Source organism: Lithobates pipiens, unplaced genomic scaffold (assembly GCF_037356315.1).
Source record: "Lithobates pipiens isolate NorthernLeopardFrog02 unplaced genomic scaffold, aLitPip1_a1.2 Scaffold_16, whole genome shotgun sequence".
Lineage (NCBI taxonomy): Eukaryota > Metazoa > Chordata > Amphibia > Anura > Ranidae > Lithobates > Lithobates pipiens.
The window spans coordinates 261,711,608-261,733,696 of record NW_027507748.1 but is presented as its reverse complement, the minus strand read 5'-3'; the positions used below and the strand labels follow the sequence as shown (position 1 = coordinate 261,733,696).

At 44.8% G+C, this 22,089-nt stretch overlaps 1 protein-coding gene across 2 annotated transcripts in view; it reads left to right on the top strand.

Annotated features, from left to right (window-relative positions):
• LOC143982530 (triggering receptor expressed on myeloid cells 2-like) overlaps positions 1-20,093 on the top strand; it is a 39,247-nt gene extending 19,154 nt beyond the window's left edge. Inside the window, exons 4-5 of one of the 2 annotated variants that reach the window (XM_077481358.1) lie at positions 18,522-18,615; positions 19,787-20,093. In XM_077481358.1, the coding sequence (XP_077337484.1) occupies positions 18,522-18,615; positions 19,787-19,798 (106 nt within the window). In that variant the 3' untranslated portion in view covers positions 19,799-20,093. The remainder of the gene's footprint in view (positions 1-18,521; positions 18,616-19,786) is intronic. The other variant, XM_077481357.1, reaches the window with a different exon arrangement.
• Positions 20,094-22,089: the final 1,996 nt, after the last annotated feature.

Sequence of the window (22,089 nt, the reverse complement as noted above, 5' to 3'; positions counted from 1 at the left end):
CTGGCATCTCCAACCCCACTAGACCTTCAGTCCTCTCTGAAACCTGCTCTGAGAGGAATGAAGGTGTAGAATTAGGTGTGTCACAGCCAAGTGCTTCCGGGAACTCTGCTAGCGGTACACCCACGTCCGATTATAGCAGGCAAATGTCCCTGCCCCAGCTGCTGGACCGGCGAAAGAAGTTCACTCCCAGCCATCCACATGCCCAGTGGTTGAATGCTAGCTTGGCTAAATTGCTAGCACTTCAACTGCTGCCTTTTCAGTTGGTAGACTCGGCCCCCTTCCGTGAGTTTGTACAATGTGCGGTTCCTCAGTGGCAGGTCCCCAAACGCCATTCCGGAAGGCGATTCCGGCTCTCTACCGGCATGTGGAAGGCAATGTCCTTGCCTCGCTGAACAGGGCGGTCAGCGGTAAGGTGCATATTACCGCTGACTCATGGTCCAGCAGGCATGGACAGGGACGTTACCTGTCTTTTTCACGGCCCATTGGGTCACTCTTCTGGCAGCTGGGAAGGATGCAGGACAAGGTGCAGTAGTGTTGGAGGTTGTTCCGCCACCACACCTCCAAAATGCTACTATTGGTTGTGACACACCTATCTCCTCCACCCCCTCCTCTTCTTCTTCCTCCATGGCCTCTTCCAGTGCTCTGTCCTCAGAACCAGCGGTGCTCTGTAGGCGTTCCAGGGGCTACGCAAGTACGCAGGCAAAACGATGCCATGCCGTGCTTGCGCTGGTTTGTTTGGGGGACAGGAGCCACACTGGGGCGGATGTTTTGTCAGCTCTGCAGGGGCAGGCCGAGAGGTGGTTGACGCCACGCCAGCTTAAGCCAGGAATGGTGGTTTGCGACAATGGCACCAACCTCCTCTCCGCCCTCCGACAGGGACAGCTGACCCATGTGCCCTGTGTAGCTCACGTCCTTAACCTGGTGGTGCAGCGGTTCTTGGGCAGGTACCCCGGCTTACAGGATGTCCTGAAGCAGGCCAGGAAAGTCTGTGTGCATTTCCGCCGATCATTTAATGCCTGTGCTCGGCTGGCTGAGCTCCAAAAGGAGTTGAACCTGCCCAAGAACCGCCTTATATGTGACATGCCCACCAGATGGAACTCAACATTGGCCATGCTGCAGCGGCTGCACACGCAGCAGAGGGCCATCAATGAGTACCTGTGCGACTACGGCACCAGGACAGGGTCAGGGGAGCTTGGTTTTTTCTCACCACGCCAGTGGGGCATGATCAGGGATGCATGCACTGTCCTGTCACCGTTTGAGGAGGCCACAAGGATGGTGAGCAGTGACAGTGCATGCATCAGTGACACTGTACCTCTTGTCCACCTCTTGGAGCATACGCTGCGTGGAATAATGGACAGGGCACTTGAGGCAGAACAGAGGCAGGAAGAGGAGGACTTCCTTGCCTCTCAAAGCCCCTTTAACCAGACAGTGTTCCTGCTGTGCCACCCATCACACAGGAAGAGGATGAGGAGGAGGAAGAGGAGGAGGAGGATGATTGTGTCAGCATGGAGGTGGAGGCTGGCACTCAGTATCAGCATCAGCAGCAGCAGCAGCAGTCTTGTAGGGATGATTTACAGTCCCAAGAAACACGTGGACTTGTACGTGGCTGGGAGGAAGTAGCTGCGGATCATGTTGTCCTTAGTGACCCAGAGGACTCCGGACCGAATGCCTCAGCTAACCTACGCTGCATGGCCTCCCTGATCCTGCAAAGCCTGCGGAAGGATCCTCGTATTCTTCGGATCAAGGAGAGGGACCATTACTGGCTGGCCACTCTCCTTGATCCACGGTACAAGGGTAAGGTTGCCGACCTTATCTTGCCATCGCAGAGGGAGCAGAGGATGAGACATCTCCGGGAGGCCTTGCAGAAAGGTCTGTGCAACGCATTCCCAGAGACTGGGAGGTTACAAACTCCTGGTCCTGGACAACGTGTTGCTGAGGCATCGGTCAGAAGGAGCGGTGGAGAAGGTGGCCGTCTGACTGATGCTTTCAGACAATTTTTTAGTCCGCAGCCCCAAGGTATGATCGGTTCCAGCACCCATCGCCAGCGTCTGATTTACATGGTGCAGGAATACCTAGGGGCAAGGTCAGACTTGGACACCTTTCCCACCGAAAATCCTCTGGCTTACTGGGTCTTGAGGATGGATCACTGGCCAGAGCTTGCACAGTATGCAATTGAGCTACTGGCCTGTCCTGCATCCAGCGTTCTTTCGGAACGCACCTTCAGTGCTGCTGGTGGCTTTGTTACCGATCACAGGGTGTGCCTGTCCACCGAATCAGTTGATCGACTGACCTTCATCAAGATGAATCGGTCTTGGATCACCCACAGCTACCAAGCACCTGAAGCTGATGTAACAGAATAATTTTTTTTGAAATATCACATCCCTTCAAGACTGCCTATGCTGATGCTGAGTGACTGTCCTGTTATGTTGATTGTCTATCCTCTTCCTCCTCCGCTGATATGTTGGAAGAACATTTCTGGTTCTGGTTGATGCCATCAGCCCAATTTTTCTGCCCCTGTTTAACAGGGGCGTTTAAGTACAATTTTTGATGCAATGCTTTGCAGCAGGGCTAATTCCTGCAATCAAACAAGAGTATATGGGAGAGGTTGCAGTGTGGTGGCACCAGCACCAGTGCCTAAGGCCCAATTTTTCTGCCCCTGTTTAACAGGGGCGTTTAAGTACAATTTTTGATGCAATGCTTTGCAGCAGGGCTAATTCCTGCAATCAAACAAGAGTATATGGGAGAGGTTGCAGTGTGGTGGCACCAGCACCAGTGCCTAAGGCCCAATTTTTCTGCCCCTGTTTAACAGGGGCGTTTAATTACAATTTTTGATGCAATGCTTTGCAGCAGGGCTAATTCCTGCAATAAAACTAGAGTATATGGCAGAGGTTGCAGTGTGGTGGCACCAGCACCAGTGCCTAAGGCCCAATTTTTCTGCCCCTGTTTAACAGGGGCGTTTAATTACAATTTTTGATGCAATGCTTTGCAGCAGGGCTAATTCCTGCAATAAAACTAGAGTATATGGCAGAGGTTGCAGTGTGGTGGCACCAGCACCGGTGCCTAAGGCCCAATTTTTCTGCCCCTGTTTAACAGGGGCGTTTAATTACAATTTTTGATGCAATGCTTTGCAGCAGGGCTAATTCCTGCAATAAAACTAGAGTATATGGCAGAGGTTGCAGTGTGGTGGCACCAGCACCAGTGCCTAAGGCCCAATTTTTCTGCCCCTGTTTAACAGGGACATGTAATTACAATTCTTGATATAATATTTCACAGGAGGGCCCCTTCCTGTGCCCACCCAGAGTAACGGTGAGGACTTATAGTGTTGTGGCACCAGCACCACAACCACCAAAGGTCAATTTTTCTACCACTGTTCAACAATGGCATGTAATTACAATTCTTGATGTAATCGTTCACAGCAGGGCGCTCCAGCACCCACCAAGAGTCACTTTGAGGGCTTACAATGTTGTGGCAAAACCAACACCTTGTTCCGCCATTTCTGCAGAGCATATAGGGCAGGCCCCTACTTTCAAACATCCAATTTACAAACATCTCCTACTTGCAAACGGAAGGAGACAACAGCAAGTGAGATGAAAAAAGATGGACGACAAAACAAATTATACAGGGGTGAAAACCCTTCCCTATGTTTTCCAAAAAGCTTAAAAATAGTTTTTTTGACTGGAGCTACACTTTAAAAATGTACTAGTTGAAATATACAAACAGATTCAACTTAACACAACAAACCTACACAGTCCCTGTCTTTTTTGCACCGCCTGTATACTGCTGTTCTGAGTATATAGGGCCTGGGGGCCACACGCATTTCCTTTTTTTAATATCGGTACGGGGTTCCCCTTAATATGCGTACAAGACCTAAAGGGGCTGGTAATGGGCAGGGAGGGCTACCCATGCCATTTTTCTCAAGGATTTTCAACCATATTGCAAGAACCAGATATAACATTAAAACCGCAAGCAGTTTTAAATGGTGTTATTTCCGTTTAATGTCATTTTGTGCAGGGACTGTTCTAAACACGGGAAACACGTGGCACTTCACAGGCATACTACAGACACCCCCCCAGGCACCATATTTAAAGGAATATTTCACTTTTTTTTTCACTTTAATCGTCATTAAAATCAGTGCTCCCGCCAAAACGGCAATTTTTAAAAACATTTTAGGCATTGACCCATGTCCCCTGGGGCAGGAGCCAGGTCCCCAAACCCTTTTTAGGACAGTATCTTGCATATTAGCCGTTAAAATTAGCACTTTTCATTTCGAACGTTCGAGTCCCATAGACTTCAATGGGGTTCTAAAGTTCGTTCGAATTTGGGGTCCGTTCGAAAGTTCTGGTGCGAACCGAACCGGGGGATGTTCGGCTCATCCCTATTCGTGAAGCACGATCCAGACAATTTCCTCCTTCCATTTCGAGAGCCAGTTTAATCTTATTGTTGAAACCAGAAAAGCCAGTGATAGAGTCCAATTCCTATAGGCCCAACTCACTTCTCCAAGCTGACATTAAAATCTTAGCAAAGGTCCTTGCGAGGAGATTAAACACTGTACCACACTGATATTATTTGTGATGACCAGGCAGGAGTCATGCCTAATAAGTCGACGGCTATTAACCTTAGCAGGTTGTACGTTAATATACAAACTCTAGCAGGCAATGAGGGCAAAAGGGCCTCGCTGTCATTAGATGACAATAAGGCATCTAATGACATATCTATGGTGTCAGACACCACGAATCAGACCGAGACAGAGGTACAATTAAATCCCACTTGCTTATTAAAAAATAAAAAGGTAAATAGAAAAAGCGTAGTCAAAGCATAGCCAGAGTCCAGTAACCAGATCGAGTAGTCAGCCAGGCCAGAGTTCAATAACCAGATCGGGTAATCAGCCAAGCCACAAGTCAGGGATCCAAGTAGGGCAACAGCAAGCAGGATAAGGAGCCAGAAGGGATGTTAGCAAGCCAGTCTTTAAACAGAACCGCAGGAGAAGGTTTCTTGTGATGTGACCAAGGGGAAGGCAGAGGTGAAGTGAGCTGGACAGCTTTAAGTAGGCAGGTCAGACAAGCATGATCTGGAACAGCTGGTAACTGTGGCGAGAGATGAGAGCTGGCAATTAGCCGACAGCTGAGCAGCCAGCCCAGAGAAGGAAGGGCTAAGCCAGCCCTGACAGTACCCCCTCCTCAAAGACCCCTCTCCCTTGGAGGGCCACCGGGCTTGAGGGGAAACCATCTATGGAACTCGCAGAGGAGGACAGGGGCATGTATGTCCGAGGATGAAACCCAGGAGCGTTCCTCCGGACCGTACCCCTTCCAATGCACCAGGTACTGTATGCGCCCACGGAACCTACGGGAGTCAACAATGGATTGTACCTCATACTCCTCATGGTTCTCAACCTGAACAGGCAGAGTGGTACCTTCAAGGAGATGTCTCCATTCGTTCAGGGCTAAAATGATCGCCAACAGCTCTCTGTCACCAATCTCATAATTGCACTCAGCAGGTGACAATTTTTTGGAAAAGTAGCCACACGGATGCATAGCGCTCTCAGAGACAGAAGGGCGCCAACTCCAGTCTCAGAAGCATCAACTTCTAGGCTAAAAGGCAACGTAGGATCAGGATTTGCCAACACAGGAGCAGAAACAAAGGCAGCCTTGAGAGTCCCAAAGGCCTTAATGGACTCCGGAAACCAACTCTGTGGGTTACCGTCCTTTCTGGTCATATCAGTCAGGGGCTTGACCAGAGACGAGAAGTTACGAATAAACTTCCGATAGTAGTTGGCAAAACTCAGGAAACGCTGCAGAGGACGTAAACCCATGGGTCAAGGCCACTGTAGGACTGCCGAAAGTTTCTCTGGGTCCATCGAAAAACCAGCAGTGGAAATGACATAGCCCAGGAATGTAACCTGTTCACAATGGAACTCGCAGTTCTCTAGTTTACAGTAGAGATCGTTCTCTCTTAGTTTCTGAAGCACACGACAGACATCTGTGTGGTGGCTCTCCAGGGACTTGGAAAATATGAGGATATAATCGAGATAAACCACCACACATAACTGCAACAAATCTCGGAGGACATCGTTAATAAATTCCTGGAAACTGCCGGGGCGTTACAAAGGCATTACCAGGTATTCATAATGGCCTGTTCTGGTATTAAATGCAATTTTCCACTCGTCGCCCTCCTTAATGTGCACAAGATTTTATGCCCCTCTCAAGTTAAGCTTTGGGAAAACCGTTGCTCCCTTGAGGCGATCAAATAACTCTGTAATCAATGGAATCGGGTAGGCATTCTTAATCGTGACACGATTGAGACCCCTATAATCTATACAAGGTCTCAGTTCACCGCTCTTCTTCACAAAGAAGAAACCAGCACCAGCAGGAGATGAGAATTTGCTGATGAAACCTCGAGAAAGTGTGTCAGCAACATACTCCTCCATGGCCTTATCCTCCAAGACTGACAAAGGGTAAACCCGGCCAAGAGGAGGTATGGCACCAGATTGAAGGTCAATTGTGCAATCATAAGACCGGTGTGGAGGCAAACTATCGGCTTGACCTTTATCAAAGACATCGCTAAAATCGCGGTACTCCTCCAGCAGGGAGGGGAGTGAAGAGGTGCACAGGACCTTGGATACCTTCAGGAAGCATGTCTCACTTCATTGTGGTGACCAGGAGAGAACCTCAGCACTGAGCTAATCAAAAGAGGGGTTGTGCCTCTGTAACCAAGGATAACCAAAAACCAGCGGAAACCTGGGTGAGGAAATAACTTGGAATTGGATTATCTCATGGTGAAGAGCCCCTACGGCCATGGACAATGGAACCGTCCCATGAGTCACATGGGCAGGCTGTAAAGGTCTCCCGTCAAGAGCCTCAATGGCAAGTGGAGTGTCATGCAGCGGCAGAGGAATCGAGGGCTGTAAAACAAATGCAGCATCAATGAACAGGCCTGCAGCCCCAGAGTCGATTAGAGCCTGTATCTCGATGGACAACTCAGCCCAAGAAAGGGTGACTGAAACCAAAGGCTTATCCTTCTGGAAAACTGGGGATGAAAAACAACGGCACTTAAGGCCTGTCCATGACAGGACCTCAAGGTTCGGGCGTTCCCTGGACGGGTAGGACAAGACTTCAAAAAGTGATCTGCCTGGCCACAATACAGGCACAATCTCTCCCTCCTCCTAAAGGCTCTCTCATCCACAGAGAGACGCGTGAAGCCCAGGTGCATGGGTTCATCTTCACCTACCGACTCGGTACGAGGAGGCATGGGAGGTGAGGGAGGCATGGGTGAGACTACAAAGCTCTGAGGCAAGCGTACAGGAGGCTTCCGTAAGCGCTCCTTAAGAGAAAGTCTTTCTCTGAGTCTGGAGTCAATGAGTGTGGCAAACGAGATCAAGCTATCCAGCTCAGTGGGTATATCTCGGGATGCTATCTCATCCTTGATGGAATCTGAGAGACCATGAGAAAAAGCAGCCACGAGGGCCACAATGTTCCAAGCAACCTCTGCTGCCAGAGTACGGAATTCAATGGAGTAGTCGGCAACAGTTCTTGTACTCTGTTTAATGGACATGAGGCACTTGGCAGCAGAAGCGGAGCATGCGGTAACATCAAATACCCTTTTAAAGGAGGCCACAAACTCAGGGTAACTCAAGACAACAGGATTTTGCGTCTCCCATAGAGGGTTAGCCCAGGCCAAGGCTCTCTCAGAAAGCAAAGATATCACGAAACCTACTTTGCTTCTGTCCATGGGAAATGCCTGGGGCCGCATCTCGAAGTATATCTCAACCTGATTGAGAAACCCTCTGCATTGAACTGGATCACCCCCAAATTGCTGGGGAAGCGGAGCGGAACCAGACATACCACTTATAGAGGTAATACTCGAGGTGGGTGCCTGCACAGAGACTGGCGCAGCAGCAGGGACAGCCTGCGACTCAGGTTGTACCGGAACAGCTACTGTGGGGGATTCCAGGTGAGACTCAGGAGCGACTCAGGAGCGTTTACAGCGCCATGGCAAACTGATCCATGCGGTGATCTTGCTCATCCAATCTGGGAAAAATATTATCAACAAGTGGATTGACTGTATCTTCTGAATTCATGGCCTTCGCCTACGGTCAGAAACCATGAATCAGACTGAGATAGAAGTACAATTAAATCACACTTGTTTATTAAAAAATAAAAAGGTAAATAGAAAAAGCGTAGTCAAAGCATAGCCAGAGTCCAGTAACTGGATCGAGTAGTCAGCCAGGCCAGAGTTCAATAACTAGATCGGGTAATCAGCCAAGCCAGAAGTCAGGGATCCAAGTAGAGCAACAGTAAGCAGGATAAGGAGCCAGAAGGGATTTTAGCAAGCCAGTCTTTAAACAGAACCGCAGGAGATGGTTTCTTGTGATGTGACCAAGGCGAAGGCAAAGGTGAAGTGAGCAGGACAGCTTTAAGTAGGCAGGTCAGACGAGCATGATCAGGAACAGCTGGTAACTGTGGAGAGAGATGACAGCTGCCAATTAGCCGATAGCTGAGCAGCCAGCCCAGAGAAGGAAGGGCTAAGCCAGCCCTGACATATGGACAGTTTTGGAGAAGTTTGGATTTGGTGCCACTTTTATATCCTGGGAGCGCCTATTATATAATCCACTCTAGGCATCCATCAGAGAGGGAGGCAAAATATCTGACTGCTTCTATTTAGGAAGGGGAACCAGGCAGTACTGCCCCTTTTGCTTCTTTTATTTGCTCTAGCAATAGAGCCACTGGCAGCATGCATCAGGGCTCATAACAAAATAGTGAGGCTCAAGTATGGTAGATGACAGGAGAAAATTCTGCTCTATGCTACTAGCAAACAGACACCTCACTAAAAAATGTCATGTCAATGGACTTTGGATAATTTTCTAGGCTTACAATTACTGGTCTAAATCAGCTATAATGCCACTTGATCAAGGGGTCCAACCCCAATTAGGAGTTTACTGCCTAATGCCTGTAGTAACATAATTTAAGTATTTGGGTGTAGTGATATCCCCTACAACCATTAGAATTTTGCCGCCTCAATACCCTGCCTTGCTGTACCCTACTCCTCTCAAGACCCCTCAGCTCCGATAAAAGGAGTGGAATGACATCAGAATGCCTCCTGGATGGGTGTAAGTTTGGAGAAGTCTGCATTTCTATGCAGGCTACATTTGCATGCAGACTGCCCTAGGCAATGGCCACATATGATGCTGAGCCTCCGTGATTTAAAAAAAAATTAAATCTAATAAATAAATAAAATAATAAATCTAACAAAATTAAAAAAACATTCTAAGGAAGGGGAAGAACTCGCAGCAGGCAAGGTAGTATCCTCAGAAGAAAAGTATATAAATGACCCGTCACCCGAGAACTTTAGGGCCTAGACAGAGACACAACAGAACTATCGGCTAATACTCTTAGGTAAAGCTGAGAACAAACAAATCTTCCAAAAGCAAATAGCTTTTGGGGAAGGGGAAAGTGTTGGTAGAATGTTGGCTCATCTAGTTCAAACTAACTCCCCATCATCGGTTATATCAATGATTACTATTAACGAGAGTAGGACATCCACATACACACCGGAGATAGTGGATAGATTCAGAGACTATTATGAGGATCTTTATAGGTCTAACCAGGAGGATAATAAGGAAGAAATGGATACATTTTTTCACAATCTGTCGGTCCCCTGCCTCTCTGAGGAGGACAGGGCTGACCTCGATATCCCGGTCACTCTGGAGGAGTTACGGCATACGGTTCGAGAAATGGCGGGGCAGAAGTCTCCAGGCCGGATGGCCTTCCCATTGAAATTTACTGGCATTATGGTGAGGTTCTTCTCCCTGAACTGTTGAAGGTATTTAACTTTTCGGCAGAAAAGGGAGAGCTCCCTCTGTCCATGATGGAATCTACTATAATAGTGATCCCTTAAGAAAATAAAGATCCGCTTAGCCCCCGCTCATACAGACCTACTTGTTTACTTAATTCGGACATCAAGGTTTTATCAAAGGTCCTGGCGGCGAGATTAAATAGAGTTATACAGAAATTGGTACATCCTGACCAATCGGGATTTATACCCGGTAGGTCTACTAGTATTAACATAAGACGATTATTCTTAAATCTTCAAATTCCTACGGATGAGGCCAGTCACAGGGCCGTTCTCTCCTTGGATGCCACCAAGGCCTTTGATACCCTCGAGTGGACGTTTCTTTGGAACTCTGGCAGAATTCCAGATAGGACCGAAGTTTATTAATTGGGTCAAGTTATTGTATGGGTCTCCTGGGGAGAGGGTAAAAGTAAATAACAAATATTCTGCCAGGTTTCGATTGCTGAGGGGGACAAGACAGGGGTGCCCTTTGTCCCCCCTCCTCTTTGCCCTCTCTGTCGAGCCTTTGGCTTTAACTCTTAGATCCACTTCAGGGATAAAAGGATTCAAACGAGGAGAGGAAGAAGAGAAAGTAATACTATTTGTAATACTATTATCTCCTCCTATTGCTAAGTGATACTCAGAACTCACTAAGGGGGACCATGTGTAAAATTAACTCCTTTGGACATATTTCAGGACTGAGGATAAATTGGGAAAAGTCCACTTTGTTGCCCATAGACACATTAGACCTCTCCCTTCCCCAAGAAGTAGAACGGACACAAATAGTGAATCAAATAAAGTATCTTGGCATAAACATTTCTAGAGAGCCCAAACAATTTATTAAAAATAATAGTCAAAATTAAAATTTGGAAAAATCTTCCATTATCAGAGGCAGGTCGTTGTAACCTAATAAAAATTATTTTTGTGCCACAACTGTTATTATTCATAATTCTTCCATATGGATTTACAAAAAGTGGTTCCACAAGATAGATACTACATTGAGGGAACTAATCTGGAAAGGGGGCTCATCGCGTATTAGCCTCAGTACACTGCAACTCCCAAATAATGAGGGAGGGATAGCCCTCCCCCTTTTTTTAGTTACTTTTTGGCGGCTCAACTGCAACATATGAGAGGTTGTGAAACTGTGAGTGAAGGGAGTGTGAGGAAAACTCTTCTTGGTAATGTGATCCATAAGTCCCTGATTTAAGACTTGAAAGCAGGGTCCTTCTTGAGGGGGTTTCCTACTCTAGACTTGATGGTAAGAGTCTGGGACGTTGCAAAATAAATCTTGGGCTAAAGAGGATTTTCAGAATATTCCCCTTTGTGGGAAAATAGTAAGTTGGGGGAGGTACAGAAATTGGGTCTAGTTAGAGAATGGGAAAGATGTGGTTTAAAGCTTATTTTCCAGTTCTACCACGATGGAAAGTTGAGATCTTTTCAGGATTTAAGAGACCAATTTGCACTCCCTAAGAAATCAATTTTTTAGGTATTTACAGGTGAGACATGCTCTCACACAACAGTTCAAAGGGAGGGTAATAGAATGGAGTTCTATGCCGGTACTACAGAACATCATTAAGGCTAAGACATGGAAGGGCCTTATATCTAAAATATATTTAAGTATACATAAGGGGAGCCGGGAAGGACTGCAGACAAAGCCCTACAGGAAGAAATGGGAAGATGACGTGGGAAATATATCGGAATTACAATGGGAAAGGATTCTTGATCTTGCCCCATGGGTATCACTTTCCCCATCCCAGAAGATGTCTCATCTTTTTTGTTATATAGAGTTTACTATACCCCACAAAAATTGTTTAGGTTTGGTTGGAGATCGGGCGATACTTGCCCAAGATGTGGTAGAGCAGGAGGGGATCTCATTCATATGTTTTGGAGATGTCCCAAACTATTTTGATATTGGACAGGGGTGGTTAACACTATTTCACAGGTGTTTAAGACACGTATTGGCATGGATCCCACTTTTTGTGTCCTGGGATGGATAGAGGGAGAGGGTAGACCCAAAGATACTCAGGTGGCAATTTTGAGATGCCTTTTCCAGGCCAGGAAACTTATTGCTCAGAGGTGGCAGTCTACTTCCCCCTCAGCTAGTAGGGAATGGGAACAGAGTATGGAAGTAATGATTCTTGAGGAAAGGACGTCACATATCAAACAAGGAAATTTTAAGAAATTTGATAAGATTTGGAAGATGTGGAACGAGAAATAGTAGAGTGGAGGAATAAAGAATTTTGCCGTGGGATGAAGGAAGTGTTGCGTGATGGTGGTAGAGGATGTATGGAAGTGTGGTATGAGAGATTAGAAGAGTACTGGTGGCAAAAAGGAAGAATAATACTAATTATCACAGTCGCGCTGGTTAGGGGAGCATATGTGTCCCGCTTTGTAACTCTCCCTTTTTTAACGTAAAATGTTATGTGAAATATGTTTGTTCTGTAACTATGTAAAAGCAAATAAAGATATAAAGTTTAAAAATCGAATAAATGGAAGGGGCAGCCAGGGAAAGTAAGGTATAAGGAGGAAAGAACTGGATGGTGCTAGATGTTTTCCATTCAAAGAAAAAAAAAAAGGAGGCTGACTTTATCTGACTTGCTGCTTCTACAACTTTGCAAGACAAGAGGGAAGGCTGAAGTTCAGCTTTATATTTGTTACATGTTCCCATTAACAAAGCATAACAGAAAAAAAAACTAATTGTTTTTAACTGTTAACTTTTTAAGTGCTATTCACTTGCTTAAAAATCCTTACATGCTCCCTCAGCTTTGTAATATTTAGGAGGGGGATGTGCAGTAATGCTTAACATAATTAACTCTGTCTGCACTGTGTTGTGTTTTTTCATTATGAGCTGTGAACTAGATTTGAACATGGTCTACCCTAACAAAGGATTTAAAATGTAGAACCTGCCCTCCTGCACTGTATGGCAATGAGGTATAGCTCAGTCTGTGTGGGGACAGAGCCACTGTGAGACTGTTCAGCCATGAAAACCCCTCCTTAAAAACACCTAAAAAGAAAAGGAATATTTCAACTTTTTTTTTTTTTTTTTTTTTTTAGGTATGCTGTTTAAATGGGAACACGTTAGGTTTTCTCAAATTTGAATGCAAATGTGGAAATATAATGTAACTCCTTCACAACTAGGGTAAAAACAAACCTTAATGCTCCAACATAATTTTGCAATGTTTGCATGCATTCATAAAACTGTACAAATACATAGTGTAGTTGACATTTAATGGGAAGATATTCTAGAAACAAAAAACACGGAGGAAAAGTGGGAGTGCTTTAAACTAATGGCATTAGCCAATGTATTTCAATGGGCAACAAATATAAAAGAACTAAGGTTAAATCTGAGTGGCTAGATTTAAACTTAACCAGTTGCCGACCGCCGCACGCCGATGTACGTCGGTACAATGGCACGGGCAGGCATAAGGACATACATGTACGTCCCTTGCCTCCCGCGGGTCGGGGGCCCGATCGGGCCCCCGCCCGGTGCCTGCGGCGGTCGGTATTCGTGCGGGAGCGATCCCGGACGAGGGGACGGCCATTCATTCATGGCCACCCCCTCGCGATCGCTCCCGACGAATAGAAATCCCCGGTGACATCACTTCCTCTCCTGTAATGTAAACACAGGAGAGGAAGTGATGTATTCTCTCCTCCGTGTCGGTATTTTCCGTTCCGACACGGAGGAGAGCGGATCAGTAAGTTGCACCAACACTCACACACACAGTAGAACATGCCAGGCACACTCACACCCCCCCCTTTACCCCCCGATCACCCCCCCAATTACCCCTGCCCCCCAGTCACAATGACACCAATGTCATTTTTTTTTTTTTTTTTTTTTTTTTTGCATTGGTGTCATTTGTGACTGTAATAACTGTTAGGGCAGTTAGAGTTAGCCCCCTTTAGTTCTAATGTACCCCCCTAACCCCCCCAATAAAGGTTTAACCCCGTGATCACCCCCCGTCGCCAGTGTCACTAAGGCAGGGTTCACATTGCAGCGGTTTATGAGAACGAATGTGATTCGCACCGCACTGCAGTGCAAATCACATCCGATCTCTGTGCGATTCGAGTTCAGCCATTCGCCGCACCCGCCGCACCCGCCACACCCGCCGCACCCGCCGCAAATTCGCACGGGACCCTTTTTTTGGCCCGCAGCAGAATCGGATCGCATGGGTGTTCACACCATGCGATCCGAGTTTGCAGATCGCACTGCGATATGCGAACTGATCTGGGGGTGTCAGTAACATTTCACTGACACTCCCAGCAGTTCGCATAGGGCAGTGTGAACTGCCGCCGGGAGGCATGCGATGCGGGAACCCGCCGCGGATTCGCGGCGTTTCCGCCTCGCTCCAGTGTGAACCCAGCCTAATAAGCGATCATTTTTCTGATCGCCGTATTAGTGTCACAGGTGACGCTAGTTAGGCAGGTAGGTATTTAGGTTCGCCGCAGCTTTTTATAGCGCCAGGGACCCCCATATACTACCGCATAAAGCCCCCTGATTGCCCCCTAGTTAACCCTTTCACCAGTGATCACCATATAACTGTTACAGGTGACGCTGGTTGGTTAGTTATTTTTTTATAGTTTCAGGGCACCCGCCATTTATTACCTAATAAAGGTTTAACCCCCTGATCACCCGGCGGGTGTCATTTGTGACTAATAACTGTTAGGGCAGTTAGGGTTAGCCCCCTTTAGTTCTAAGGTACCCCCCTAACCCCCCCAATAAAGGTTTAACCCCGTGATCACCCCCCGTCGCCAGTGTCACTAAGGCTGGGTTCACATTGCAGCGGTTTATGAGAACGGATGTGATTCGCACCGCACTGCAGTGCAAATCACATCCGATCTCTGTGCGATTCGAGTTCAGCCATTCGCCGCACCCGCCGCACCCGCCGCACCCGCCGCAAATTCGCACGGGACCCTTTTTTTGGCCCGCAGCAGAATCGGATCGCATGGGTGTTCACACCATGCGATCCGAGTTTGCAGATCGCACTGCGATATGCGAACTGATCTGGGGGTGTCAGTAACATTTCACTGACACTCCCAGCAGTTCGCATAGGGCAGTGTGAACTGCCGCCGGGAGGCATGCGATGCGGGAACCCGCCGCGCATTCGTGGCGTTCCCGCATCGCTCCAGTGTGAACCCAGCCTAATAAGCGATCGTTTTTCTGATCGCTGTATTAGTGTCACAGGTGACGCTAGTTAGGCAGGTAGGTATTTAGGTTCGCTGCAGCTTTTTATAGCGCCAGGGACCCCCATATACTACCGCATAAAGCCCCCTAATTGCCCCCTAGTTAACCCTTTCACCAGTGATCACCATATAACTGTTACAGGTGACGCTGGTTGGTTAGTTATTTTTTTATAGTTTCAGGGCACCCGCCATTTATTACCTAGTCTCACTAGTGTACCCCTAAATTTAGGGGTGTCTACTTTCCAAAATGGGGTCATTTGGGGGGGGTTTGTGCCATCTTGGCATTTTATGGCCTTCAAAACTGTAACGCCCTTAGAAAGCCTGAAGGCGGTGCTTGGTTTTCGGGGCCCCGTACACGGCTAGGCTCCCAAAAAGTCCCACATATGTGGTATCCCCATACTCAGGAGAAGCAGCAGAATTTATTTTGGGGTGTCATTTCACATATGCCCATGGCATGCGTGAGCAATATATCATTTAGTGACAACTTTGTGAAAAAAAAAAAAAAAAAAAAAAAGTTTGTAATTTTCCCGCAACTTGTGGCAAAATATAAAATATTCCATGGACTCAACATGCCTCTCAGCAAATAGCTTGGGGTGTCTACTTTCTAAAATGGGGTCATTTGTGGGGGTTTTGTGCCATCTTGGCATTTTATGGCCTTCAAAACTGTAATAGGTAGTGAGGAGTGAAATCAAAAAATTACGCCCTTAGAAAGCCTGAAGGCGGTGCTTGGTTTTCGGGGCCCCGTACGCGGCTAGGCTCCCAAAAAGTCCCACATATGTGGTATCCCCGTACTCAGGAGAAGCAGCAGAATTTATTTTGGGGTGTCATTTCACATATGCCCATGGCATGCATGAGCAATATATCATTTAGTGACAACTTTGTTAAAAAAAAAAAAAAAAAAAAAAAGTTTGTAATTTTCCCGCAACTTGTGGCAAAATATAAAATATTCCATGAACTCAACATGCCTCTCAGCAAATAGCTTGGGGTGTCTACTTTCTAAAATGGGGTCATTTGTGGGGGTTTTGTGCCATCTTGGCATTTTATGGCCTTCAAAACTGTAATAGGTAGTGAGAAGTGAACTCAAAAATTTACGCCCTTAGAAAGCCTGAAGGCGGTGCTTGGTTTTCGGGGCCCCGTACGCGGCTAGGCTCCCAAAAAGTCCCACATATGTGGTATCCCCATACTCAGGAGAAGCAGCAGAATTTATTTTGGGGTGTCATTTCACATACGCCCATAGCATGTGTGAGCAATATATCATTTAGTGACAACTTTGTGTAAAAAAAAAAAAAAATTTTTTTTTTTGTCATTATTCAATCGCTTGAGGCAAAAAAATAAAATATTCAATGGGCTCAACATGCCTCTTATCAATTTCCTTAGGGGGTCTACTTTCCAAAATGGGGTCATTTGGGGGGGTTTTGTACTGCCCTGCCATTTTAGCACCTCAAGAAATGAGATAGGCAGTCGTAAACTAAAAGCTGCGTAAATTCCAGAAAACGTACCTTAGTTTGTAGATGTGACAACTTTTGCGCAAACCAATAAATATACAATTATTGACTTTTTTTTTACCAAAGACATGTGGCTGAATACATTTTGGCCTAAATGTATGACTAAAATTGAGTTTATTGGATTTTTCTAATAACAAAAAGTAGAAAATATCATTTTTTTTCAAAATTTGCGGTCTTTTTACGTTTATATCGCAAAAAATAAAAATCGCAGAGGCAATCAAATACCATCAAAAGAAAGCTCTATTTGTGGGAAGAAAAGGACGCAAATTTTGTTTGGGTACAACATTGCATGACCGCGCAATTACCAGTTAAAGCAGCGCAGTGCCAAAGTGTAAAAAGACCTCTGGTCATTTACCAGCAAAATGGTCCGGTCTGAAAGTGGTTAAAAAGGCACTTAAAATAAAAAATAAAAAAACCTGTCCTTTAACAAAATATAGGGCCAGGGGGACACCTTCAGCATTCCAATATTCCAAAGAAGGTGAAGAAATAAATGTAAGAGAGAGATCAGGGTAGTGAAAATAGCTCAAGAAAGACACCGTGAAGGAGAGTAAAAAGAATTCCCCAAAATATTCTAAATATATAAATAGTAAAAAAGCAAAGTCAGAACATATTAGCCTCATAAAGCATAGCCAGGGACAGTTGGTTTCAAGTGACAGGGAGAAGGAAAATGTATTAAATACTTTCTTTTCCTCGGTTTTCACTATGGAAAAGAAGGGGTATAATAGACAAGACAATAGAATTAGCAACACAGCAAGGAGTGCACCTTTGTGGCTAACATAAGCTAGTGTTCTTAAAAGACTTGAAAACCTAATGTGAACAAATCACCAGGGCCAGATGGATTACACCCAACAGTCCTCAAATAACTTAGCCAGGTCACTGCTAGACAGTAATTGCCAATCTTTAAGGACAGCTTACTGACCAGAATGGTACCAGAGGAATGATTCGAGAGTTAACGTGGTGCCAATATTAAAAAAAGACTGAGATACATACCAGGAAACTACAGGCCAGTCAATCTTACATCAATAGTATGTAAACTATTGGAGGGGATGACAAGGGACCACATCCAAGAATTTTGCTGATGAAAATAGTATTATTAGTAGTAGCCAGCAAGGGTGTATGAAAGATCGTTCTTGCCAAATCAATCTGTTAACATTCTATGAGGAAGTGAGCTGTAATCTGGATAGAGGAAGGCCTGTAGATGTAGAGTATCTTGATTTTGCCAAAGGATTTGACATGGTAGCCCAAAAAAACGGCTAATGTGTAAGTTGAGGTCTGTTGGCATCGCCAATAGTGAATCAGTTACAGGGGCGCATCCAAAGGGTAGTGCTAAATAGCGTAGCTTCTGAATGGTCTAGAGTTGTGAGTGGGGTGCCCAGGTCCTGTTTAACTTGTTCTTAAATGATTTAGAGGTTGGTATAAATAGTTCAATCTCAGTATTTGCAAATGGATGATGCAAAGCTAAGCAGAGAAATAACTTCATATAGGATAATAAAACTTTACAAGAAGACCTCAATAAAATAGTGGGGTGAGCAATTACATGGAAAATGAGGTTCAATGTAGGGAAATGTAAAGTGATGCACTTGGGGGCTAAAATATGAATGCAGGCTACACACTGGAAGAGAACCCCTGGGGGAATCAAGGATGGAAAAGGATATGGGGGTCCTAGTTGATGACAGATTCAGTAATAACATGCAATGCCAAGCTGCAGCAAGCAAGGCCAGCAGACTATTAGAATGCATTAAAAAGGGGATATACTCAAGAGATAGATCAATAATTCTACCACTTTACAAAACTCTGGTCTGGTCACCAGTCCTCAGGAAGGATGTGCTGGAATTGAAAGGGAGTCCAGAGAATGGCGACTAAACTAAAAAGGGGATGGGGGATCTCAGTTATGAGGAAAAGCTACACACATTCAGCTTGATCCTGGAGACGAGAGGCTTTAGAGGAGATATGATCTCAATATATAAATGTCTAAATGGTGATTCTAGTATAGTAAGAAAAACTGTTCAGTTTCAGGTTGCTCAAGAGGACACATAGTCACTCAATGAAGTTGGACGAGAGGCAGTTTAACCTAACACCGTGGGGTTCTTTGCTGTTAGAACAGGTAGGAATGTGGAACTCCCTGCCACAATCAGTGGTTTCAGTGGGAAGAGCTGACAATGTAAAAACATTTACCTAGGCATTTTAGTGTAACAAATATACAGGAATATGGGAAGTGTTAGAGACATAAATGCATACACATACGCACACAGGTTGAACTGGGTGGACTGATGTCTTTATTCTACCTCACCAACTATGTAAGTGTATACAGGTGGATTTACCATGTTTTGTCAGGAAAGATTGGGCTTTCATTTGGTGGTAAATGTTAATGGATATCTCCTGATTTTGTTTTATTTTGGAAGGAAAACAAGCCCAAAATAGTAAAATAATGTTCTTTAAGCTATATATTGTTATAGCATTACCAAAACCCACCACCAAAAAAAACCCCAAAAACGGCAAAATAAATTCTGCTACACTCTGATGTTTGCAGAGAAAGCATGGTGGTATTTATGGTGGTATTTATTGAATAAATCTACAAGTCTGCAGATCACAAACTAGTATGATATGTTGGGCCTAGACTCCACCCTACTAAATTCATCATACATGACATCATCGGGGGTGTGGAGTCTATGTGGAGAACCACGCTTAATATGGGATCCAGGGCGGAAAGAGCACAGCTGATCTAGTGCAGCAATTATTGCTGATTGTAACAGCTGATAGCATTAGGCAGATAAACCAACCTTATTTCAATAAAAAAGGGAGGTGGCCCACACGTGTAAAATCCAAGCCTCTTTTGTGAAAAAGGAAATGGCTACTGATTGCACCACACCAGCCTTGCTTCCAGTGAGGAGAAAAGAGGAATAAAAAAAACAAACCTCGTTCTGAGATTTACATGGTCAACGTTGCAGCCATGTCAATCTCCAAACGGGGTTAGTTTTTATCTTCCTTTCTTTTCCCTTCAGTGGCTCCATGTTTAATGCTCTTCTTGAGATTATTTGACTATTTATGTACTCTATTCTCTATTATTTTCCAGTGTATTCTGGGATTAAGGAACCTCCACTATCTCTCCCCCAGTGCCCAACTAACATTTTAGTAATGCATCACAGCTCATTAAATGTGATAAATAATAAATACTTCTGATTAAGAAGAAATGCTGCTCTTTTTAATGTTTTAGAGGTTCCAACTAGCTATATTTAATGGTGCATTAAAATATGTTTTAATCTGTTTTCTTGCAGAGTGAAACATGAATCATTTCCTTTTTTATCAGCTGAGCAACTATTGCGTACCGAAGACAGACATGAAGAACCAGATAGTGGTCCACACTATATAAATTATGTTTACAGGGGACACCTTGAACAACCAAACCGGCATGAATGACCTACCAAGCTATACAAATATGAATAGCATGATATTATGGGACAATAAAAGAAATAGGCATGTGAAAGTTTAAGCACCCCATGAAAATTGTTGATGTTAGATCTTTACTCAAACTTTACTTGCCTACAAGTAAAGGTGATGCACGTGAATAAAAATACAAGAACATTTTGCCTTTTCAATCATTTATTTAAAAAAAATATATCAATAGATGTAATAGTGTACTGTGAAAAAGTAAGAACTCTAAGAACTCCCTTGGCATTTGAAGCTAGTACTGCCCATTTTAGACTAAATTATTTCTTGTAGGCATTCTATGAAAATCAAATCAGGGACTAGGGGAGTCTATAACCTTCTATTTCTTTTTGAATCATTCCTTGGTGGTTTTGCTACTGTACTTTAGATCAGTATCCTTGTGAAAGACCCATTTCGACTTTTGATAGATTGCCTCACAGTCTCATCAATCACACACGGATATGATGCAGAATGTATAGTTGACTCAACTATATATTTTCCTAGTGCCTTAGAGAGAGCTCTGATCTTCCTGGCATGATGGCCCCACATGTCCATTGCAAAGAGAATGCCAAACCCTAGATATCTCAAAGTGTTACTAAACCCACAAAATTTTAAAAACAGCCATTTTTTTCGGGAGCAGTGATTTTAATAATGCTTAAAGTGAAAAAATAAAAGTGAAATATGCCTTTAAATATTGTACCTGGGGGGTAACTATAATATGCCTGTAAAGTGGCACGTGTTTCACGTTTTTATAACAGTTCCTGCACAAAATGACATTTCTAAAGGAATAAAAGTAATTTAAAACTGCTGCTGTAATGTAATATCCGGTCCCGGCAATGTGGATGAACATTATTGAGAAAAACAGCATGGGTAACCCCCCCCCCCCCCCAGCCCACTACCAGGCCCTTAAGGTATTGTATGGATATTAAGGGGAACCCTGCACCCAAATTACAAAAAGAAAAGGCATGGGGTCTCCAGGCCCTATATACTCTGAACAAAAGTATACAGGGGTCCAAACAAGACAGGGACTGTAGGTTTGTTCTTCAGTTGAATCTGTTTTTAATTTGTGAGTGTAGCTCCAGCCCAAAAATCGATTTTTAAGCTTTTTAGATAACATAGGGAAGGCCTATCACCCCTGTAACATTTGTTTTTCTCTCTGTGCCCCTGTTCAGAAGATTTTGAAAATTTGGGGTTATTAGGGAAACAAGGATTGGTGATAAAGCATCCGACACCTTTTTTCCATATTAACTCTTACAGCTGTGAAATATTATATAAAGAATTGTAATTATATGACCCTGTTGAACAGGGGCAGAAAAAGTGGGCCTTTGGTGGTGGTGCGGTGGTGGTGCCACAACACTGTAAGCCCTCACAGTTACTCTTGGTGGGTGTAGGAACAGGCCCTGCTGTGAAATATTAGATCAAAAATTACAAAATTACACGCCCCTGTTAAACAGGGCTGAAAAATTGGGTCTTAGGCAGTGGTGGTGGTGCCACAACACTGTAAACCTTCACAGATTCTGTTGTTGAGCGCAGAAATTAGCCCTGCTGTGAAATATTAGAGAAAATATTGTAATTACATGCTCCTGTTAAACGGGCAGAAAAATTGGGCTTTAGGCGGTGGTAGTGGCACAACACTATAAAGTCTCACAGATATTCTTGTTGAGCGCAGGCAGGAACGGGCCCTGCTGAGAAATATTAGAGCAAATATTGTAATTACATGCCCCTGTTAGACAGGGGCAGAAAAATTGGGCCTTAGGCACTGGTGATGGTGCCAAAACACTGCAACCCCTCACAGATACTCTAGTTGAGCGCAGGAACCAGCCCTGCTGTCAAATATTTGATCAAAAGTTGTAATTACACTCCCTGTTAAACAGGGGCAGAAAAATTGAGTCTTAGGCAGTGGTGGTGGTGCCACAACACTGTAACCCCTCACAGATACTCTAGTTGAGTGCAAGAACAAGCCCTGCTGTGAAATATTACAGCAAAAATTGTAATTACATTCCCCTGTTAAATAGGGATGAGCCGAACACCCCCCCCCCCCCCCCCCCCCCGGTTCGGTATGCAGCAGGTGCACAGGAAAAACACAGTTAAAGCCTATGGGACACCAACATGAAAAATCAAAAGTGCTCATTTTAAAGGCTCATATGCAAGT